This window comes from Archocentrus centrarchus, chromosome 14 (assembly GCF_007364275.1).
Source record: "Archocentrus centrarchus isolate MPI-CPG fArcCen1 chromosome 14, fArcCen1, whole genome shotgun sequence".
NCBI classification, from domain to species: domain Eukaryota; kingdom Metazoa; phylum Chordata; class Actinopteri; order Cichliformes; family Cichlidae; genus Archocentrus; species Archocentrus centrarchus.
In genome coordinates, this window is record NC_044359.1 from 36,987,164 (window position 1) to 37,010,387 (window position 23,224).

Below are 23,224 nucleotides of genomic sequence, written 5' to 3' on the forward strand. Positions count from 1 at the left end.
GACCAGAAATCTGCACGTATTTTCAGACAAAAGCTCCTCACAAGTCACGGCGTTTTCAATTTAGCCATTAGAGGGACCTAAAAATGATTAGAAAAGTCCTACTCCCAGTCCAAAGAAATATTAATCAAACATGTCGGTAAACTGACCCACATGAAGAGAATCTAACCTCTCAGCTGGCTCGAGAAAAGCAGGCATGCTGTGCCTCCTGCTTCATATACCGAGCAGATGTTAAAAAGGATGTTTTTATAATTACAGGGGTTTAGATGCAGTGATGCATCATCAATGCTCCGTTATAAATTCAAACAGGAAATCCGTAAATATGGGATCCATAAATGCTAAAATAGGCATGTATTTTGTTAGCTCCGTGTGTACTCTCATTTTACTTGGGTTTAAAGGACATACTGTACTTATTTTTTGATCAATCTGCACTACCTCACTTGACTTTGGATTACATTTTAAGACTGCATTAGCGAATAATTTGTTTTTTTGCTTTGACATTTTTAAGCATTATCCATTTCTCCTTTTTTTCTTGCCGTTTTAGATGGAAGTGTGCCTTATTTTTATTTTTACATTTTTCATATTCTCACTTTTGCATCTTTTTTTTCTATTTCGTAACACACGATTTTGAAGGAAACCATAAAGAAATAGTCTAAAATCTATGAATACTTTCATAACCGACTTCACCTGCCGTCTCCTGAAACCTAAAGTTTGAAAGGGAAACTCGAGGAACCGAAGTTACGTTGTTTACAAATGTTACCATTGCATTATGGGAGACAGATGATTGACACGGGCGCCATTTTGCTCCCGCTCTGGCTGCTTCCATTGTGTGGGAGATAGTAAATATCTGACACTGCCAGACAACCAGAACATACTTGTATTCTTGCGAAGAAAAGGCGCAAAATTCACCCCCGGTAAGTAAAAATTTCCTGTAATTTTTGTTACATAAGCATATTAATCACCGTTTGGTGGAGAAAATGGGGCGAATAAACTTATTTTCGTGCTTTAATATCGTGTTTTTTCGATGGTGTAGTGAGAAGAGAAAGCAGCTTCCCCGATCTCCAAGCAGAGAGAAAAACGGCTCAGTACTTCCACTGCCGAAATATGTAGTCCACTTTCAGCGGCGATTTCTACCTCGCTTTTTTGCTTTAAAATACTTCCACTTCAACCGCCTTTGACTCTTTTTCGATAGTTTCACTTGTCTCCTACGTTTTGTTAATGCTCTTATGAATACACGTTTTCTGTTTTGGTGGGAAAATGTCAAAGTTTACGTCCCGCTCATTGCCTCTGTATTGGTAGGTTCGCTTAGGTCTGCGGCCATAATCTTGCGGTAAGAGGCGGGGTTAAGTATACTTGTCCCGCCTAAAATGCTCCTGGCTCAAATCTCATTGGTCCCTAAGTACAGCGGAGCCGCGGCGGATTGGTGGGATTCAGAGAAGCAGCCTGTTGACCGCTGTGATTGGTGTAATTGGGATCCCACAATGTCCTGGATTGGCTGGACACTGTGTGTGTGTGTGTGTGTGTGTGTGTGTGTGTGTGTGTGAGTGTGTGTGTGTGTGTGTGTGTGTGTGTGTGTGCGCGCAGCGACCGAGCCCGGGGGAAAGTTTTATCAGGGGTCCGAAATGACGGGAGAGCAGAGATTTAGGAAGCACACTGAGACAAGGAAACTCATTATACGACTTCACTATCGGTTATACTGTTGTTTACAAGCTTCTGCAGCACCGTATGTAAACTCAGCTTTCAGCAGACCGTGAAGTTAACAAAAGGGCATAATTTTAGTTGATTATTATTAGTTATAATTGGGTTTTTAAATAAGTAAATATGAAAAGTTATATCAGATAGACTTAACCAGGTAAATTGACAGTAATTCTTTATGGAACCAACTAGGAAAAAAATTATAATAATTAATCCAATAAGTATTAAAAACTCAGCAAAATAACAAATAAAATGTTTCTGTTTATTTAAAAGGGACAATGCATATTAATTAAAACGAGCACTTAGATTCATCATGTAAATATGCCAGATTTAGCCACACAGGCTAATATTCGTCTTCAGGCTGATGGCATAATAATCAATAAAGCCAAACATACAGAAGCATGTGAGCATAGGTAAAAGGCAGAAATGTGTAAAATAAAACACATACCCACATAACATTAAAATCACTTATATAAACTCACAAAGACAAAAGCACATTAGAATCGTCAGCATGCATGAACTAGTAAAGGTGGGGGAATTTCATGTTTTTAATTAGTTATATTTTAAATATTTTTTTTAAATCAGTTTCAGAGTTGCTGCATTTAAGACTAAATATTGCAAACTGTTATTAAGGATTTTATCTGAATCTTAGGTCACTAGCTGTCCTCAGTGCCTCCTGTACGTCCACTGATTAAATGTCACGATCAATTCATGGTCTGCTTGTTTTTGCATTCCCTTCAGGTGATACTCTGTCGTAATGGCTCGTACCAAGCAGACCGCCCGTAAGTCCACTGGAGGAAAGGCTCCTCGTAAGCAGCTGGCCACCAAGGCTGCCCGCAAGAGCGCCCCCTCCACAGGTGGCGTCAAGAAGCCTCATCGTTACAGGTAACATTCCCTGAGTCACATTAATGGCTCGTTATCAGGATGAATTCTTAACCAGAAAATTCTGCCTGGAGCCACAAAACACATTTGAGCCTCATAATGAAGGTGACAGCCTGTTGGGCATAAACGAGCCTGTCAGTGTTACTAACAGGTGTTTTTTAAAAAATCATATTTTAACATGTGAATACTCTGTTTATGATTATTTAGTACTTTAACTTTACATTTTCATCAGGGTTTTTGTTGCATTTGCATAATTATAGAACTGCAGTAACAGAAATGTTTTTTTTTACCAACAAAACAGAACGATGTAAAGTGGATGAAAAGCAGACCTATACATTCTAATAAAGACTCTCTTTTTAGCTACAAAGCAAGGCCGCTTTGAGTCCCACCCTGTGTGTGTGTGTGCAAAGGAATCCCCTCAAAAGTAGCTTACTTTCATATAAATAAAATGTATAGCAGCCTAATAACTATAAAAAGTACTTAAACTAAACAAATAAGCCAGTTTCAATTTGAATTTGTCAAAGTGGAGTTTGCATGTTCTCCCCATGTCTGCGTGGGTTCTTCCTGGGTGCTCTGGCTTCCTCCCACAGACATGCAGTTAGTGGGTTTGGGTTGGTGATTATAAATTACCTATGTGAGTGTGAACGGTTGTCCGTCTCTCTGAGTTAGCCCTGCGACAGGCTGGCGACCTGTCCAGAGTGTACCCTGCCTCACACCCTGTGGTAGCTGGGATAGGCTCCAGCTCCCCCCATGAGGGAGAAGCAAGGGGGGGCATTTGTTGTTAATAAGTCTGATTGTCAGATATCATGTTTAAGCTTTTCCAAATTCCAGCTTTTACACTGAAACGATGCACTGAGCTTGACGTTATGTGTTTCAGGCCCGGTACCGTGGCTTTGAGAGAGATCCGCCGGTACCAGAAGTCCACTGAGCTTCTGATCCGTAAGCTGCCCTTCCAGCGCCTGGTGAGGGAGATCGCTCAGGACTTCAAGACTGACCTGCGTTTCCAGAGCGCTGCCATTGGAGCTCTGCAGGTGAAACCTCACTGCTGTTTGACAGCTTTGGGTGGGGGGGGGATTTTACTGTGTCCGTAAAATCCAACACAGTTTGTTTCTTTATAACATTATTATTTTGTTTCTTCCAAAATAATGCTTATATCTTTTTGGCACTCCGTTTTTATTGTAAGTCGTGATAAGGAATTTCATTTCAGATCATTTTCTCAGTTTGAACAGAGAAAAGGTGCTTCTTTAACCTCTGTGTGTGTGTGTGTGTGTGTGTGTGTGTGTGTGTGTGTGTGTGTGTGTGTGTGTGTGTGTGTGTGTGTGTGTGTGTGTGTGTGTGTGGTATATTTTTATTATACCGTACGTTATTCTGAGGTGTATTCAGTGTGTGTTACAGCACAAGCGTCTTTTCAGTCCTGTGTGGAGAGGTTTCTGAATCCTCCTTCCATGCATTTAACTGAGGATGTGAACACTGAACAAGATAGAAGCAGATTAAATGTTGCCCTTTCTTAAATAGTTCTTCTGTAATGAATTTTTAAAGGCCTAGTAAGAGAATTATGTAGATATACTTTTACAAACCCCTTCAGCTGTAGATATTTAAGGACATGATGACATCACAGGTTAGAGGATACAGATGTTGAATGTTTTCACTTTGACCTTTTAGTAGGTCAAAGTTTAACTGTAACATCTGCTCTTCCTGTAATGAAAAATACTGGTTATCCTATACTGGGCTGCTTTGTGACTAATACACTACTGAAAAAATTATGGGAACACTTTGAAAACACATCAGATCTCAGTGGAGAAAAACACGGTGGATATCTACACTGATATGGACGGGGTAACGTGTTAGGATTCTCATCGTGTGATGGAAATGAAAATTATCAACCTACAGAGTCGCCCCAAAAATCAAAGTGAGAAAATGATGCTGCAGATTGGTCCATTTTACAGACATTTCATTGCAGCAACTCTAAATGGTGCTCAGTAGTTTGTAGGGTCTGACATCATCCTGATGGCAGTCAGGGTGCCGTTGCCTGCAGAGAGTCTGTGTGTTCCTCCATGGATGTGCCTCCCCAGACCATCACTGACCCACCACCAAACCAGTCATGCTGAACAATGTTACAGGCAGCGTAATGTTCTCCACGGCTTCTCCAGACCCTTTTATGTCTGTCACACGTGCTCAGGGTGAACCTGCTCCCATCCGTGAAAAGCACAGGGAGCCAGTGGTGGACCTGCTAATACTGGTATTCTATGGCAAATGCCAATCAGACTCCACGGCACCGGGCAGTGAGCACAGGGCCCACTAGAGGACATCAGGCCCACAGGCCACCTTCTTGAAGTCTGTTTCTGATTGTTTGCTCAGAGACATTCACACCAGTGGCTGCTGGGGGTCATTTTGTAGCTCTGCAGTGCTCATCCTGTTCCTCCTGCACAAAGGAGCAGATCCCGGTCCTGCTGATGGACCTTCTACGGCCCTGTCCAGCTCTCCTAGAGTACCTGCCTGTCTCCTGGAATCTCCTCCATGCTCTGAGACTGTGCTGGGAGACACAGCAAACCTTCTGCCAATGGCACGTATTGATGTGCCATCCTGGAGGAGTTGCACTACCTGTGCAGCCTCTGTAGGGTCCAGGTATGGCCTCATGCTACCAGCAGTGACACTGACCCTAAACAAATGCAGAACTAGTGAAAAACAGTCAGAAAAGATGAGGAGGGAAAATGTGAGTGTCCTCCACCTGTAAACCATTCCTGTTTGGGGGGTTGTCTCATTGTTGCCCCTCTAGTGCACCTGATGAACGCCCCCCTCTGCTACTTACTGACCACGTCAGTGTCACAGAGGTTTACCTCACTGATGCTCAACTCTGATTCCTTTCATGTTTTTTGAGTAGTGTAGTTTGGTCCTTGGTATTTTTTCTTATATCAAAAATATCAGTAATACTGCAATCCACTGCTAATATGTGTTGTACCTGTTTGTCCCTGCAGGAGGCTAGTGAGGCGTACCTGGTGGGTCTGTTTGAGGACACTAACCTGTGTGCCATCCACGCCAAGCGTGTCACTATCATGCCCAAAGACATCCAGCTGGCACGTCGTATCCGTGGAGAGCGCGCTTAGTCCGCCTTCCTGATGTTTCATCTCTGTCCTGTTTTTCTTTACCTATCCCTGCCTTCACTCCTTCATCTTACCCCGTCCCACCTCCACCTGTCCCTGGTCCCCTCCCTCCCCGGCCTGCCCAGCTTCTCGGTAGACTTTAGAGTAATCATGATTATGAAGAGATAGAAATATGTTGAAGTCTGATCGATTTTTCTTTTTTGTCTTCACCAAATGTTTTAGGGTACCTTTTTCGTGCATGTAAAGGTTTTGCAGATCAGATGCACATGTGCACACACACGCAAGCATGCATCACTGGGTTTGGGAGGCACTTCACATCTGGAAGCCCAACAGGAAGCTCACCTGGATTCTTTCAGAGTGCAGTTTTTGTGGTAAACAGCCAAAGCAGAGGGACGTGGCCAAGGGGCTAGTCTGCTTAAGGGGAGCTGCAACTTCCACAGCAGGGTGCTATTAAAACTAGTCCTGAGGCCTCTGCCCCCTCTGAACATCGTCCTCCCCTCCTGCTCAGTCCGTCCCTCTGCGCCCCGCCTCCCCCTGATGCTCTGCTGTAGCTTTTCAGTGCACCTCTGTCACCTGGTCTGGGAGGGGATGGGCTGCTGGTCTGTTTGTGTGCTCCTGTGAACTCTGATCTTCCAAACCGTTTGTATTCAAACAAAAATCTCTTGGTTTCTTAAAAATATTATTGTTGTGGATATGGTGTCTATTTTTTTTACACATCTAATTCATGGAGGAGCGTCTCCAAACAAACAAACAAACAAACAAAAAAAAGCAATGAATAGTATCAACCTGATCAGTTAGTTTTGTTTTTGCAGTGATCTGATTTGCTCTAGGAAATCAGGAAGGGCTTCTCCATTCTCCAAGGAAACTTAAATTCTAATGGCAGCCACGAGGGGGCGACGGTTCACCGTCTCCTCTTCAGTTCTCTGTAGATCAGTCATCGCATTAAGCTTCCATCTCTCTCTGTCACCACAGATTAGCATTAAACTCATCACACCCGTATAAATTGACATTATAGTGAATCTCTGCATGTTTACGGTCTGTGTGTCTCCTGCAGCTTCTGTACACCTGAGCATATAATCTGTCCCTTCTCAAAATTTGGGATGCACAGTATAACCTCATACTTTTTTCTTTTATATTTTTCTTATTCCTTGAGATTTTCAGACGTATAAATAAGCTGATCTTTGTATTTTCCAAATTTCTCATATTATGGTGGTAATAAATAGATGTTAAAACAAATGAATGATAGTTTGTGTGTCATATTTGCTTTCCATATGCTGCATCGCCAGAAAGCTGGTTCGTCAGTGCAGAGGAACCCAACGACCACATGGGGGAGAGCTTAGACAAAAACTCAAAACACCAGTCATGTTTTCTTTGACTCATGATGACGACAGTGCTGCTCATTTGGCTCAAGTATGAAGTTATAACTGAGGATTTAACAAATTCTCACTGATAAACGTACATAGAAATAAATAAAGGCATAATCCATACGTCCCACCAGTAAAAGGAAGGCAGAAGACTTGTCTTCTGAAAAGCTGCCATAACCTACAGAAGCTCAACGAAGCCTCCAACAGGGACAGGTTTGTCTTCAGCACGTGATCTCGTTACATAAATACGTATAGTTCCACCATCAAATTATGCTGAATATTCATTTTTAAAATTGTGTTAAATATTTTTAGGCTTCATTGAGCAGGACAGTAGAGAGTAGACAGGAAGACAGCGGAGAAGGTGGAGCCACATGTAGTAAATGGTCCAGGGCACACTCAGACCTGGACCCCTGCAGTCTTTCAGCACATGGGTCACCTGTTACATCCAGTGAGCTTTAGTGATGCCCCTAAAGGACATTTGTTGAATAAAATGACACAAAAATGCAGCAAATGAAGTGTTTGATGCTCAAGCAACAAATGTCACTTCATTGATGCCTCAGGAGAAATAATCAGGACAAGCTAACTGCAGGAAAAAGATCAGAAAACGACTGTTAGAGAGCAAAAAACATCCATCTTCCACAAAGGTCAACAAATTATGAAACATAGTTACATGTATTACATTTATACAGGGTTATTTTGTGTTACCCAGTATCATGTCACATTGATTCTCATGTTGTGAGACCGTCCCCTCACTCTTTGTGAAACGTCACAAACAGTCCTGTGCTGTAAAACAGCGTCACACGTTAGGCCCTGAACACACCACGGTTGGTGTTCCTGTGGACCCAGGAGCTCTGCATCCTCCCTTCTCACACGTTGGCCAGTGTGATGTTTTCTACAAGCAGACACGAGGCCATGGGACCACTGAGGGTTAGGCAGGGTTGGGGTTACCTTACCTAAAGTCCTCTTAACCCTCACCCTTTAAGCCTCCCTCAAGAAGTACCCTTTATCACACAACTCCACCCTGAGGCAACAGAAAGAGACGCTGAATTTCTAAACATGCAAAATAAACCTCATAAAACCTGACAAAAACCCTCAGTGCAACTTACTTACACACATTTTTATTTGATCACTAGGGCAGATATTCTTACCTTCTCACACCGTGTGCTGCTGTGACCATGAGTCAGAAATCATGTTTCGTGGCAGTGGGTAGGCGCTCGCCTTGCAGCCGGAAGGTTGCAGGTTCGAGCCCCTGTCCCTGTGCTGTGTTGTGTCCTTGGGTAAGACACTTAAACCACATTGCCGGTCTCTGGCTGCATGACAGCAGATGCTCGTCTCTGGATGAGTGATCTGGAACGAACATTTCGTTGTGTGCCTTGTGCGCACAATGACAATGAGTTGAATCTAATGTCCTGCCTTCAAACCATTCAAACCATGCTCCATAGTGACTCCCACACCTTATTGGACTTAAACACTCTGATTGGTTGGCATCATTTCTTTACTGTTTTTATGCTCCTTATTGTCTGCTGGTCCTTTTGGGTTTCAGAGGAGACGCATTTATGGGCAAACATTTTTATGAGATTTATCTGTCTTCATGTCATTAAGCTCCCCTGTCATAAATAAACAATAATAGAAAAAGAATATTTATGAAGGTAAAGATTTTGAGACTTGCCTTGCACCAGCATCACCTGTTTATTATTTTTGCCATTTTTTATTGTTGCTTTTAAATGTGGTAGTTTGCATGCTGTTCTGCAGAAACCTGCATAGCTTGTGTCTTTGTGGTGATTCAAAATGTTTCCTTCCCTTCTTTCTAGTTTATAAAAGACAAACGTTACTAAAGTGTGTGTCCTGCAGTGTGTGTCCTGCAGTGTGTGTCCTGCAGTGTTGGTTTTTGAATGAGCCACTGGGACATTTTCTCAGTACATGAACAGGGAGACGAGATGAAAAAGCTGCAGCTCCATTCAGTGTGGGACATCTGGTCACCCTGTTTTCAAAATGTTAGTAATCATTTTCTGAATCTCCACTGGCAAAATCTCTGGAGGGAATGCCCCCCAGTGTGTGCATTTCTACACTATATAATCTGACCTCTTAGTGAAAAATATATTTCTCTCACTCCCACTTCTGGTCTCTTTGTAATAAAATATTTCTGTTAATCTACTTAATACTTCATTGCCTTTTTCATTTTACTTCATTTCTTTGGCAGGTTTACTTAGTAATAATTACTTTTCAAAGTAGGATAATATGGAAAATATACTAAACATAAAACCTATTAATTCATTATAGTAAATTAATCCAGAAGTTTTCCCGAAGAAGGAATTTCTGACCAATTTCCGAACATCTGTGAGGTCAGACACTGATGTTGGAGAGAAGGCCTGGCTCACAGTCTCCACTCTAATCCATCCCAAAGGTGTTCCATCAGGCTGAGGTCAGGACTCTGTGCAGGCCAGTCAAGTTCTTCCACACCAAACTGGCTCATCCATGTCTTTATGGAGCTGCTTTGTGCACTGGTGTGCAGTCATGTTGGAACAGGAAGGGGCCATCCCCAAACTGTTCCCACAGAGTTGGAGCATCAAACTGTCCCAAATGTCTTGGTCTGCTGAAGCATTAAGAGTTCCTTTGACTGGAACTAAGGGGCCGAGCCCAACTCCTGAAAAACACCCCCACACCATAACCCCCCCTCCACCAAACTTTACACAATGCAGTCAGACAGGTACCGTTCCCCTGGCAACCACCAAACCCAGACTCCTCCCTCAGATTGGCAGATGGAGAAGTGTGATTCATCCCTCCAGAGAACACGTCTCCACTGCTCTAGAGTCCAGTGGCGGCGTGCTTTACACCACTGCATCAACACTTTACACCACTGCATCAACACTTTACACCACTGCATCAACACTTTACACCACTGCATCAACACTTTGCACTGAGCTGATCTGAAGGCCACATGAAGGTTGGAGGTCTGTAGTGACTGACTCTGCAGAAAGTTGGTGACCTCTGTGCACTATGACCCTCCACTGACCCCACTCTGTGATTTTACGTGGCCTACCACTTCATGGCTGAGTTGCTGTCGTTCCCAATTGCTTCCACTTTGTTATAATCCCACTAACAGCTGACTGTGGAATATTTAGCAGTGACTGGACTTGTTGCACAGGTATCATCCTATCACGGTACCACGCTGGAGTTCACTGAGCTCCTGAGAGCGACCCATTCTTTCACTGATGTTTGTAGCAGCAGTCTGCATGCCCAGGTGCTCGTTTATACACCTGTGGAAGTGACTGGAACACCTGAACTCTGTGATCTGGATGGGTGAGGGAATACTTTTGGTAATATTTATTGTAATTTTAACCACTTAAAATTGCAGACCAGAATGTGTTTTTTTTTCTTTAAAAACTACTTTTAGCTGAGTATAAAACATATTTTTAGGTTTATCTAACCACATATCAACTATACTTTTTGCTTTTTATTGTTTTTAGCTGTTTTTTTTCACCTTATTCTCCTCCACTCTGTTCCAGCTGACTTTGACCTGGTTGAGTCCATGTAGCAATGACTGTACATCGGGTGGTTTCTGGATATTTAACATTTAGCTGCTGCCATGTTTTTAACCTGTAACAATTACTTTTAATAAAGTTTGAACTTCCTCATTATATCTTTCTTCTTCAAAGGCTGAACCTTTCCTTCTCAGATTGTCTGTGGTGTTTTAGTTTTCCTGCATTCACCTTCCTCAAGGTCTGCTCGGCGCTGTCCATCCCCCATCACATCTGCTCCTCCATGGGATTACAGCACAAATGTCTGTCTGAAACACTCAGTGCTGAGGGGGAAGATTAGAAGTGCACTGCACCATCCAAGAGAGGTTAACCAATCAGGGCATGCAGATGCAGGGATTAACCAATTGCACCACAGAGAGGGAAGGCAGAGGGATTAAACAGAGCACAGAGTGGGATTAGGTCAGTGTTGAGTGCAGAAAAATGCTTTAAAATGTCTGTTGCTACCCGTTAACTTCTCTCATTGCACTACATGGTCAAGGACAGTGATCAAATATGATTTACATGGCAACAAAAACTGGTATTATTATTATTATTGTAAATATCAGAATGACATCAGAAATGTGTGATTGTGCCTCTTGATTGATGTGGAGCATTTCACTGGCCCAGGTTTTAGTTTTGATGTTCAGCTCAGATTCAAATGATTTTCCATTTGGGTAAGAACGTGGCTTCAACAAAAACTCCCACAACACGCAAGCTGCACCTATGTGATGTCATAGCTAAGTTTATACTGCAGTAATCAGGACATGTGAGGATTACCAAACTGTCAGAGGAGTTGGGGGGGGGGGGGGGTTGTGGAGTGATGGGGGTGAAAGAAGGGGAGCCTCTGAAGTGACAGTGAGCTCAAACAATGAATGAAACAACTGTAGCAAAAAGAATTTATTAAACTGCCCCGAGGTCAGTGATTCAGCTCTTGTTGGTTTTGTTTGTTTGTTTTGTGTGTGTGTGTGTGTGGGGGGGGGGGGGGGGGGGGGGTAACAACTGAGTTACACCTGAACTGAAAAAGCTATAAGAAGATGTAGAGGAAAAAGTAATACTGCAATGCTGATGAGGGAAGAGGAAAAGAGAGAAAAGATGGAGGGAAGCACGAAAAAAGACGGGAATGGAAGTGGAGGAAGAGACTGAGGTGGGTGAGAGACAGAGGGAGATGGGGCGATAATCCTAACTAATTCACTTAGGGCATTGCTGAAGGGAGGCTAAGAGGATTGGGACACTCCCAGAATCAGATAAGCTAAAATAACCAAGATGGAGCAGTAAGAGCCATGCAGGCCGTATGACGAACACGGCGAGAACAGAGCCCACTGCAGCACAGCCAAACCCCACTTCACACTGACCTCTAACTGCATCACACACGTCCGTAACAAGCTTTCACACTGGAATTCATCTCAATGATCATCAGTGCACAAGCGTGTAAAGAATAGATCACTTTAATGTCACAATCAAAACAAAATCTATTTCCCCATCAAACAGATCAGGATGACGACACTAAAGGTGAACACTGTAATACTTAACACAAACACTAAAAAATCTACATGCAATCAAATTAGATATTCAAATGTAACTTCAAATAATAATAGTAATAATAATAAATAGCTTAAAGTAACCCTGAAGGAGGACCTACAGGACTTCCAGGAGCTCTTCCAGGTCTATGCAAACTGAACATGAAGTGTGTGTATGTGTGTGTGAGAGACAGCTTGTATTGTGTCATAGGTAGAACTCCAGTCTTTTCCTTCAAACTTTTTAAAGGCGTTTGTTCTCTTATTTACGATGGCATGAAGAAGAAAACACGATTTGCAGTCAGGCAGCATCAATGACAGTCGTTCATCTCCAAACCCGTTAAATCAAATGCATTTCTAAAATCAAGAAGATCTTACAAACAAGAAATTGAGAAATCAATTTTCAGTCCTCTGGCAGAATCGCTCTGCCCTATCTTACATGGGATTCATTGACACACGTGGCATGGTGACACCCTTTCTAGAGGACCTGGAACTTCCAGGAGTTTTGGTCCTTGTGATCCAGGCAGTCCATTGTGGTGAAGCCCAGCTTCCAGGCCTGCTGGTCCTTGTAGTCCAGGCAGTCGACAGAGGTGAAGCCCAGGGAGGAGGCAGTGCTGTACCCCTGTGAAGACAGAGATGCTGGGGACTGGCTTAGGGAGCCCCCCATAGAGGGCACAGCAATGGGGCTGAGAGCGCCCCCAGTGCCCGACAGCTGTGAGTGCATGGGGGACAGATAGGCGCTGCAGTCCAAGCCAGTAAAGTAGGAGGTTGTGCTGGCATAGCCCTGGGTGTAGGCTGACGGCTGGCCATAGCTCATAGGGTAAGGTGAGGGCCGCTGCATACAGGGTGCTGAGGAGGAGGCCAGGGGGTCAGGCAGGGGCGAGATGGCCGGGCTCCAGATGGACACAGCAGTGTTTCCAGTGCTGGAGCTCGGGGCCAGGCTGGGGCCCGACTGGGCTGAGGAGGGGCTGTATGAGCCAGATGGGTTGGGAATAGGATCGGGAGCGCTGGGCTCCTGCACTGGCGAGGCCTTCTTTTTGGGAGGGCGGGGCTTGGACTGGCCACTGCTCTGCTGCTGCTGCTGGCGGCATTTGGCACGGCGGTTTTTAAACCAAACCTGAAGATACCAAAACAAAAAAGATGCAGCATGTTAGCGACTGTCAGCCACAGAAACGTGTTAAACCTGTAAATAATCAGAGCTCTGGGCTACAGAGGCACGAAAGGACAGACTGCTATGCAGCAGAAACTCTTTTTAGAAGACTTTTACTTTATTTAAAGTTCACAAGCTGTCGCACTATGAGGAACCCACAAAGACTGAACACAGTGACCTCCATCTTGGAAGTAGCCTACTTCTGCAGTACCTGGACACGTGACTCAGGCAGGTTGATCTTGAGGGCCACCTCCTCTCTCATGAAGATGTCTGGGTAGCGGGTCTTTGAGAAGAGCGCCTCCAGGATGTCCAGCTGTGTCCGGGTGAAGGTGGTGCGCTCTCTGCGCTGCTTCCGGGGAGTGGCTGAAAATAAGAGAGGAGATTATCATGCTGCCATCAGCAGAAGGGTGGCATGAACTGTGAGACTGTACCTACGATGTGAAAAGAAAACAGGCGCTCAAAACATTCAGTTTTCCAGCTCCATGTGAGCATGACAACAAATACAAATATTAATGGAAACGTCTCAATATAACACCAGAATAAAGACAAAGAATAAAATAAATAAATAGTCAGAGGTGTTCAGTAGAGTTCACCTTACTTAAAGAGACAACATTTGATTTAAACTATTGTTTTAAAGTCCTGTGAGTCTGCAGTTCATGGCGCACACAGCCAAATGTTAAGTTGTATTTGCAGAAGAACAAGTACTGCGAGGAACTATGTGAGTCTGTATTCATCTGAGCGTTAATGAAGCCTCAAAGGAAAATGAGTAAAACATCACCACCAACAACCTGTGTGGATCTGAATTCAGAACAAATGGTTTTCCTTTCAATGGAAACAGGCTGAGCTGAGTATCTGATCCTCACAGAGCAGACCGAGGACGTTTAAAGACCGACGCTTCATCAAATTATCTCTTACTACCACAGTTCTCCTGAAACACACCATTTTGTTCAGTGTAATAACTCTATACTGTATTTCCATACTTTTCTGTCATATATATATATATATATATATATACACACACACACACACACACACACACACTTTTTTTAAGTTCGCGTTTTCTCGCAGCGTCACAGCCTGCGCGTTTTCCCGCATCTTACTGAGAAACATTTTTTTTTTTTAAATAAAGTTTGTACTTACGCGGATAAGCGACGGTTGTGTGGAGCACATCCATCCCAGGGGCAGGCACGTTTAACCCGTTCATGGTGTAATGGGGTTGCTTTATGTAGGACATCATCTTTGCAGCAGCCTTTTAAGTCCTGTCACTGACTTGTAGGTCGGAAACGCAACACAACAGCGGTGGCCCCCTCGGAGCTCAGCTGGGGCAACAAGTCGGTGCGTCCGAGCCCACCCGCTGAAGCGAGAAGCGGGACGCGCAGGAGTTCACAAGACAAGCGTCAAAGTGCTTTTTTCCCCCTTAAACTGCTCTTCCAGCTGTAACCGACTGTCAGCTAAGCAGCGTAGCACACAGCAGCGCAGCGAGCATCCGGACCTCCTCCAACTCCAACTTCACACACTCAAAGTCATCGCACAGGTGAAGTGGCCTCCGGGTGTTTTTGCGCCTCGGTGAGGTCGCTCCACTGAGTTTCTTTACCGGCGCACGCTGCTAATTAGAGGGAGCAAGTGGCTCCAACAAACCCCTCCCACACACACACACACACACACACACACACACACACACACACACACACACACACACACACACACACACACACACACACACACACACACACACACACAGAGTCTACATAATGTACAAACTGTTCTTGGCCTGTACAATTGTTTTAAAGCAGTTGTCTAATTGTAACCTTTCACGTGAATAATCACGTGAACTTTACACAAAGCAAGTTGTTAAAATATATGTAACATAGATATCTACCCAAAAGTTATAAACTACAATAATTTTCAGTCTGTGTATTTAAAATATATAGTAAAAAACAAATGTACGTTTCACACTAACCTGTATAGTGATTTAAAATGAAAAATAAATGCTAGTATAAAAACTATGATTCTTACAAAAAGTCTCGTCCCACAGTCTCATTTTCCTCTCCTGATCAATGAAGCTGCTGCACATCTCCAACACTTCAGAGATTCACACATGACAGCTTATATCTGCAAAGCAGATGCATAAACACATGCTGCATTCACACACACACACACGCACAAACACCCAGATGTACAAAAGCGATAAAGCTCATTTGATTTATCATAATATGCTTTATCTGAAAAGTAAGTATCTTATCCCCAGATAAAGAGAGGAAAGGCAGAGCAATCCGTTCAGTGGCAGAGCAGCACGGAGCAACAGCAGCAGCACCACAGGAGCGTGAATTGGACGGTTCAGCAGGTGAACCGAACAAAAAAGAAAGACAAGAAGGTGCAGGAGACACGGAGGATTCAAACCCGCAGCACCTAAAGGAGACACATCAGGTTTACATGGAAAGGAATTAAAAACACACACTTGGGGCTTCTTCAGTCCCAAACTGTGTTTGTGGACCAGATTGTTACCAGTGATGAGAGAATATTACTCAGGAGTGAGTCTGACATACATACGTGTGACTGATAGGGAACTTTATGATTTTATAAAGGGTTCTGGCTTTGACAAGCCTTTATTTCAGTTTTAAAATTATGACTGCTTATAGAGTAACTTTTTACTTTTAGCTGTTTAATTGCTCAGTTTTGTTTTCATTTGGAATATTAGTGTTGTAGAATCATTAACATCAGCCACTATAATGTGAGTCAAAGGCCATGGTGATGGTCTCTTCTGAAACTGCACCTCTTTTCTCTGTGACTTATTTTTATTTGAGGTAAATGATCATATATGCTGTACAAACGCTGCCCGCTTAATGGCAGCAATGCAGTCTCTGTTCAGCACTGGAACAACTCTTCCTACGGCTGCAATAACAAATAGGGAAGTAGGGAAGAGGACTGAGCTGGTTTAATCCCTGCCCAACTGCCCTTCCCCCCAAAAAGCTGGACTTACAGAGACATGTTCAAAATGAAGCAAGCGAGCCAGCACTGATATTTATGACTGAACATTTTGTGATCAGCATGCCACTGCTGTGCGAGGCCTTAAACTCAGAAAGATGGCACATGGGATAGAGACCACGTAACCAGGTGGGTGGAAGGAGGGGAGAGAAGACCCACACACAGATGGATGGATGGGAGGGGAAGTGAGAGGGATGAGGAAAAGCAGGTGAAGGGGCAGGGGATGGGGGAGGCTCAGGTCCTCGTCCCCACTGACACACTGCTGCAGTTAATCCAGATTAGAGTGTCTAAAACAGGTCGGCTAAATCTGCAGGCCAACCAGCAATACAGAGACTGCTGTCAGCTCCAATCACTCACCCTACACACACACACACACACACACGCACACACTAAAACAAGCAGACACACTGTAATAATCTCCTCTGTGCAAACCAGGTGCCACCAGAAACTCTGCACAGACCGCCATTAACCAGCTCACCAGCCCCCCTCCCCAGTTAGGACTCACACCCATTGGAGCACTGTACTGTCAGAGATGTGTCTCACCGAGTTCTACTGTGGTTTCAAATGAATTTAATTCAGTTTAATTTTAAATATATGGTGCAAACCATGAAAGTAGGCACTTCAAGGTATTTTATGTTGTAAGATAAGACCTCACAGCAATGTAAGAACTCATAACATTACAGACTGAAACCCAGTGATCCAGTATTCCCAAATGCAAACACTTGGAGACAGTGATGAGGAAGAAATCCTGTTTAACAGGAAGACACCGCTGGCAGAACCAGGCTCAGGGAATTTTAGCCAGCTGTTGTGATCATTCAAGACTTTGATAGAAGACATTTCTGGATTTTACATGGAACTAATGAAGAAGATCTCACTTTCTAGAGTCTAGAAAGTGAGATCATCATTTCTCCTGTAATATAATAAAGATCGTCATACTACTGTAACACTACAGAGTACTAAAAGGGTCTAGGACCTAGACCCTTTTAGTACTCTGTAGTGTTTTTGATTAACTGATCAACTTTGATCAGCTTTTTCTGGAGATTTTAAGACATCCTGATAATGCGAAATTGCAATTGTCCCACCTAAAAGTAACAATTACATGGGCTACTTTTGTCACCTGAGGCAGGATGTGTCATGAACTCAGTGAGAATAGGTGGACTCAAAAATGCAGAATGCAGAAATCAAAGTCTAATTTTAGGGATTTTATTATTAAATTCATGTAAGAGGTTTCCCTGTAGGCTGAATCTGAGACAGTCTGAGGCTGTGGTGATGTGGAGCGACAGAACAGAGTCAGGAATGGAATGGTATTCAATTCAATTCAGTTCAGTTCAATTCAGTTCAGTTCAATTCAGTTCAGTTCAGTTCAGTTCAGTTCAGTTCAATTCAGTTCAGTTCAATTCAATTCAATTCAATTCAATTCAATTCAATTCAATGCAATGCAATGCAATGCAATGCAATGCAATTCAGTGCCATTCAATGCAATTCAATTCAATTCAATTAGACAAATCACAGCAAACAGTCGCCTCAAGGCGCTTTGTATTGTGGGTAAAGACCCTACAATAATACAGAGAAAACCCAACAGTCAAAACAACCCCCTATGAGCAGCACTTGGTGACAGTGGGAAGGAAAAACTCCCTTTAACAGGAAGAAACCTCCAGCAGAACCAGGCTCAGGGAGGGGGGTTCATCTGCTGAGGGGAGGGAGACAGGACAAAAGACACAGTGTGGAAGAGAGCCAGAGATTAATAATAACTGATGATTAAATACAGAGTGTGGTATAAACAGAGTGAAAAGAGGTGAATGAAAAAGAAACACTCACTGCATTATGGGAACCCCCCAGCAGCTTAGGCCTATAGCAGCCCTAACTATAAGCTTGATCATAAAGGAAAGTTTTAAGCCTAATCTTAAAAATAGAGAGGGTGTCTGTCTCCTGAATCCAAGCTGGGAGCTGGTTCCACAGAAGAGGGGCCTGAAAGCTGAAGGCTCTGCCTCCCATTCTACTCTTAAGTATCCTAGGATACTTATCCTAGGAAACCCAAAACACTGAGAACACTGCAGTTCCCATTGCCACGCCACCAGTTGGTGGTGTGGATCTAGAAACCACAACCGTAGCATGCATATGCAAGTGCCCTCATTTCCAAAAAGCATCGTTTTCATCCGCTTACATGGAGACAGAGGCCAAAGCGTTTCAGAAACGCTCCACTCTGGAGCCCATTTCCAAAAACAATCATTTTTCACTCTGTTTTCACAGGAGGCTGAAATGCATCAAAACGTAGCTGTTTTCATTTTGAAACGGTGTGTAAATGGGCCCCATTTACACACCGTTTAGACAACTAGAAAAATCAGACTGTTGGAAGACTGAGCCAGTTGATAAGGAGCAAGTTTGTCAGCCAGATATCCAGTGGAACCAATAAGTTGACCTGCCTTTAAGAACCTCACAGGTACAGGGACACCTGCCCATGCGTACACACATGCCCACCCTGACTACAGTGAGTGAAAGAAGGAAAAAGGAAACATATAAAGCTGGGACTGGCACTGAAGGCAAGTAAAGACCACGAATATGATTATTTTGTTAGAGGAAAGAAGGTTAATTAATGTACCTGTTAAAGGACATATCCTGGCAAAAAATGACTCCAAGGTTCCTGAAAGTATTACTGGAGGCCAAGACAATCCCATCCAGATTAAATCTGGTTCTGAAATGTTTATGACCAAATATAAAACATGGCCAAAACTTCTGGCAGTGTTGACACTGTCAAAACATTTTGTCCATAAACTTAAACTTAAACTCAGCTTTATTGTGGTTACTCACTGGAAAAAATATACTAAATACAAACAGGACTGGACAGAAGCCAGAAATGCTCCTAGGAACAAGGAGGAAACCTGGAACACAAAGAGCACACAGTATGAGGGAAGGACAGAACAGAGGAAGACTGAGACGATATATACACGAGATTATCAGGGAGATAAGACACACCAGGGAATACAGCTGAAACTCACTGGAAAACCGAGACTGGGTGAAGTAAAGCTGAGCATGAAACAGACAGAAAATATAACAAATACTGAGACCAAGACTAAAACATACAAGCTTGGCAGTGGCAGAAGACCATAAACCCAAAAGAAAAAGCAGGGAGCAAGAAAGTCCAAAACAGAAACAGTCCGGGACGTCCAGCATGGCTGTGGGGCAAGTACAGGGAACGTGGCCGGCCAGGAGGCCAGCGGCTGGTTGAAGACCAGCGTCGGCGGTGGTAACGAGACATCCCAGGAAGCTTAAGTGGAGGATGATGACAGCAATTAAGGCCCTCCAGATGGAGGTTGACATGGTGACAGAGACCCTCAGGTGGCTTGACTGGAGGCCTCTGCTGATGACAGAGACCCTAGGGTGACATGGCTGGAAGCCAACAATGGCAGACATGCTCTGGGGACTGGTGATAAAGGAGACCCTCCAGAGGCCTGCAACAAAGGAAGCCCTCTAGAGACCGACGCTGATGGAGGCAACGGGACGCCTCTTGATCAGGCGGTGCTGGACCCTTGGACTCAGGACTCACATAACGTGGCGACTGGGGCTGCTTGGCAGGGCCTGCAATCTTTTCCACTAACTGGGGCTGCAGCAGCTCTGAAACACGTTGGTCAGGATTCCCAGGTTGCAGAGGTTGCTCAGGATACCTAGGTTGCTAGGGATACCCAAATTGCAGAGGTCTCACAGCTGTCTCCTCCGGCGGCTAGGACTGTGCAGGGCTTGCAGTCAACTCCTCTGATGACTGGGGCCACTCAACAGGGCGTGCAGCATTCTCTGCTGATGGCGGTGCTGGCAAACACAGGCGGAGCAGCAGGAACGAGCCGAAGCTGCACAGGGCAGCGTCAAAAGGCTGGGGCTGTGTAGGGCTCACAAATTCAAATTGGACATTTCTTCATAACTGAGATACCAAATGAGGTAGCAAAATAGTGACCAGGAACATTTGGAGCATTGGTGTGGAAGAAATGTATTTACAGAAGAAAGCCAGTTACAAATACACAACCTAGGAAACAAGGATGAAACTCAGAACACATGGCACACACAGTATGATGGGAGGATGTGAGAAAGACTCAGACAATATGTACAAAAGGTAATCAGGGAGATAAGACACACCAGGGAACACAACTAAAAATTACTAATGAAACAAGACTGGGTAAAGTAAAACTGAGCACCAAACATACAGGACAAAGACTACCAAAATAAAATAGGAAATATAGCTAATACTGAGACCATGACTAAAACATACTAAAATACACACAGGGGCTACTGGAGGATATAATAAATGACAAAGTATTCCTTCCACCACCCGACTATGGTCTCAGTTGAAGTCAGCAGTGCCCCACCTGCACTATAAACCGTGTGAGTAGAGCACCGCTTTGCTCTCCTGAGGCACCTGATGGTTTGCTAGAATCGCTGTGAGGCCATTCAAAAGTCTTTTTCCACGGACTTACCGAACACCTCCCACACCCGAGTTTTTGCTTCAGCCACCACCCGAGCCACGTTTCGCATGGCCTGCCAGTACCCATCAGTTGCTTCTGGAGTGCCACAGGCCAACTGTAGGAGTCCTTCTTCAGCTTGATGGCTCCCTTCACCTCCTGTGACCACCATCTGGTTCGGGGATTAACACCACGACAGGAACCAACCACCTTGCAGCTGCAGCTCTGAACAACAGTCTCAACAATAGAGGAGCGAAATATGGTCCATTTGGACTCAATGTCCTCAGCCTCCCTCAGAATGTTGTCAAAGTTCTGTTGGAGGTAGTAGTTGAAGATCTTGCAGATCAGGCAAGCCGTTCCTCCCAATCATGCCAGGTCTCACTTTCATTGCCCATGTGAGCGTTGAAGTCTCCCAGTAGGACGATGGAGTCACCGGATGGAGCACCCTTGAGCACCCGCCCAGCGACTCCAAAAAGGGTGGGTACTCTGAACTGTCATTTGGCGCATATGCACAAACAACAGTGAGGACCCGTTCCCTGGCCTGAAGGCGCAGGAAAGCAACCCTCTTGTCCACTGGTGAAAACTCCAACATACAGGCAGCAAGCCAAGGTGATACAAGAATACCCACCCCAGCTCACTGCCTCTCACCCAGGGCAACTCCAGACTGGAACAGAGTCCAGCCCCTCTCCAGGAGCCCAGGCCATGCATTGAGGTGAGCCTGACTATATCTAGCCAGTATCTCTCAGCCTCACACGCTAGTTGAGGCTCCTTCCCCACCAGAGAGGTGACATTCCAGGTCTCAATAGCCAGTCTCTATAGCCGGGGATTGGTCCGCCAGGGCCTCCACCATTGGCCACCACCCGACACACACTGCATCCAACCCCTACGACACCTCCTGTGGGTGGTGGGCCTACAGGAGGATGGGCCTGTGTCGCAATTTCGGGCTGTACCCAGCTGGGCACCATGGGCTATTGCCCGGCCCCCAGATGCTCTCTCTCAAACTCCCTCCCCAGGCCTGGCTCCAGGCTGGAGCCCTGGTAACCCTATCCCAGGCAGGGTAAACAGTTCCCTTGTTGTATTGTCCATGAGGGGTCATTGGAATCTTTGTCTGGCCCCTCACCCAGGACCAATGTGCCATAGGAGACCCTACCAGGGGGCATAGCCCCTGGACAACATGTCGCCTGGAATCACTGGGACACACAAACCCCTCCACCACAATACGGTGGCGATTCAAGGAGGAGGCACTTGATGGTGACTTTGGCTTGAAGTTGGCATCTAGTGGTATTTTCCACATCCCCATTGAATTCCTGATGAAGACTCTTAGGGTCCTGTTGATCTAGTATATTTCTAATCCTTCCAGGATCTATGTATGAGGCACTGAGTCATAGGTTTTCTTGTAATCAATCCAGGCAGTGCACAGATTGGTCAGTCTGGTCTTACAGTCTCAAGTGAGTGCTCTATCTACAGTAGCTGGTGTTTTGCTCCTGTTGCATTACTGCCTCTTCCTTTATGGGCCTCACTCACTGAGCCATGTGCCTGTTCATCTTAGCCACTCTAATGCCTGACAGGAGCTTCCATGTTGTACTTAGGCAGGTTATTGGCTGGGACCGGTCCCTCATGGGGATCAGGACTGTCTAGCCTTCAGTTAGGTGTGTCTTATCCATTAGCAGCAGGTTCATTTCTGCTGCCAGGCGCTCATGGAGTGGAGTTAGCTTCTTTAGCCAGTAGGTGTGAATCGTGTCAGGGCCTGCTTTCATATCTGAGACTTTTTCTTGGATGTCTGTCACTGTGATGGTTACTGGAGCCTGTTCAGGGAGGTTGCTGTGGTCCGCTGTTAGAGCCACTAGCCACTGAGCATTGTTGCTGTGTGTTCCATCCAAGTATTGCTCTGTCTACCAGCCTTGGTGGTGGTGGTGGTGGTGGGGGCTCTTGTCAAATTGGTCCCTTGCCACTGAGAGTACACTTTGGATGCTTCAGTAGAGAACATTCTTCTGGCTTCTGTCTCTTTGGTATACCTCTCAAGCAGTTAGCCAAGGGTGTGAATCTTTGTTTAGCAGTTTCTAAGGCTTCAGGTATGGACGGTACAGCTGGGCGATATATCGAGTTTTTAAAAAATATCAATATATTTTCATATGTGATATGAGACAATATCGTTTATATCAATATAGTCCATGTTGCATTACAATCATACTTGTAGAGCCACCAGTTCACCTTTCTTTTCTCCCAATTTATCTCTACACAACTTCACACTGCCCCGCCTCTCTCCCTCACTGCATCACCTATAAATCGTGCAGGAAGTGACAGCATGGCAGTGTTGCCAACTTAGTGACTTTGTTGCTAGATTCAGCAGCTTTTCAGACCCCGCTGGTGACTTTTTTTTTTCCCAAAAAGCGACTAGTGACAAATTTAGCGACTTTTTCTGGTAACATCGGCGACTTTTGGAACGTTTTGGAAACCTGAAATCCTCCACTGTTGCCATGTTTTGTGTACATACAGCCTTCGTACTGCGTCCGTTTGTACGCTTTGGCATCGCCTGGACCCCAAGAATCCCTGGCTGCAGGTAAGAGGGC

At 44.7% G+C, this 23,224-nt stretch overlaps 2 protein-coding genes across 2 annotated transcripts; one reads left to right on the plus strand and one right to left on the minus strand.

Moving 5' to 3' along the window:
* The first annotated feature begins 758 nt into the window (after window positions 1-758).
* On the plus strand, window positions 759-5,979 carry h3f3c (H3 histone, family 3C). The gene is made up of 4 exons (XM_030746129.1): window positions 759-911; window positions 2,434-2,577; window positions 3,452-3,605; window positions 5,550-5,979. Exons 2-4 carry the CDS (start codon window positions 2,450-2,452, stop codon window positions 5,676-5,678), a joined length of 411 nt encoding a protein of 136 aa, XP_030601989.1. The 5' UTR covers window positions 759-911; window positions 2,434-2,449; the 3' UTR covers window positions 5,679-5,979.
* Window positions 5,980-11,984: 6,005 nt separating this feature from the next.
* crx (cone-rod homeobox) lies at window positions 11,985-14,860 on the minus strand. Its single transcript, XM_030746128.1, has 3 exons — window positions 14,362-14,860; window positions 13,433-13,584; window positions 11,985-13,188 (listed from the first exon to the last, which is right to left on the minus strand). The coding sequence occupies exons 1-3, from the start codon at window positions 14,456-14,458 to the stop codon at window positions 12,550-12,552; spliced, it is 888 nt and encodes a 295-aa protein (XP_030601988.1). The 5' UTR covers window positions 14,459-14,860; the 3' UTR covers window positions 11,985-12,549.
* Between the last annotated feature and the right edge of the window lie 8,364 nt (window positions 14,861-23,224).

Excerpts from the sequence above, each read along its gene's own strand:
- h3f3c (XM_030746129.1), top strand. The coding sequence starts at position 2,450 with ATGGCTCGTACCAAGCAGACCGCCCGTAAGTCCACTGGAGGAAAGGCT. Across the intron at positions 2,578-3,451 it reads AAGAAGCCTCATCGTTACAG|GCCCGGTACCGTGGCTTTGA; the intron begins GTAACATTCCCT and ends TATGTGTTTCAG. Across the intron at positions 3,606-5,549 it reads CTGCCATTGGAGCTCTGCAG|GAGGCTAGTGAGGCGTACCT; the intron begins GTGAAACCTCAC and ends TTGTCCCTGCAG.
- crx (XM_030746128.1), bottom strand. The coding sequence starts at position 14,458 with ATGATGTCCTACATAAAGCAACCCCATTACACCATGAACGGGTTAAAC. Across the intron at positions 13,585-14,361 it reads CACAACCGTCGCTTATCCGC|CCACTCCCCGGAAGCAGCGC; the intron begins GTAAGTACAAAC and ends TCTTATTTTCAG. Across the intron at positions 13,189-13,432 it reads TGCCTGAGTCACGTGTCCAG|GTTTGGTTTAAAAACCGCCG; the intron begins GTACTGCAGAAG and ends TGGTATCTTCAG.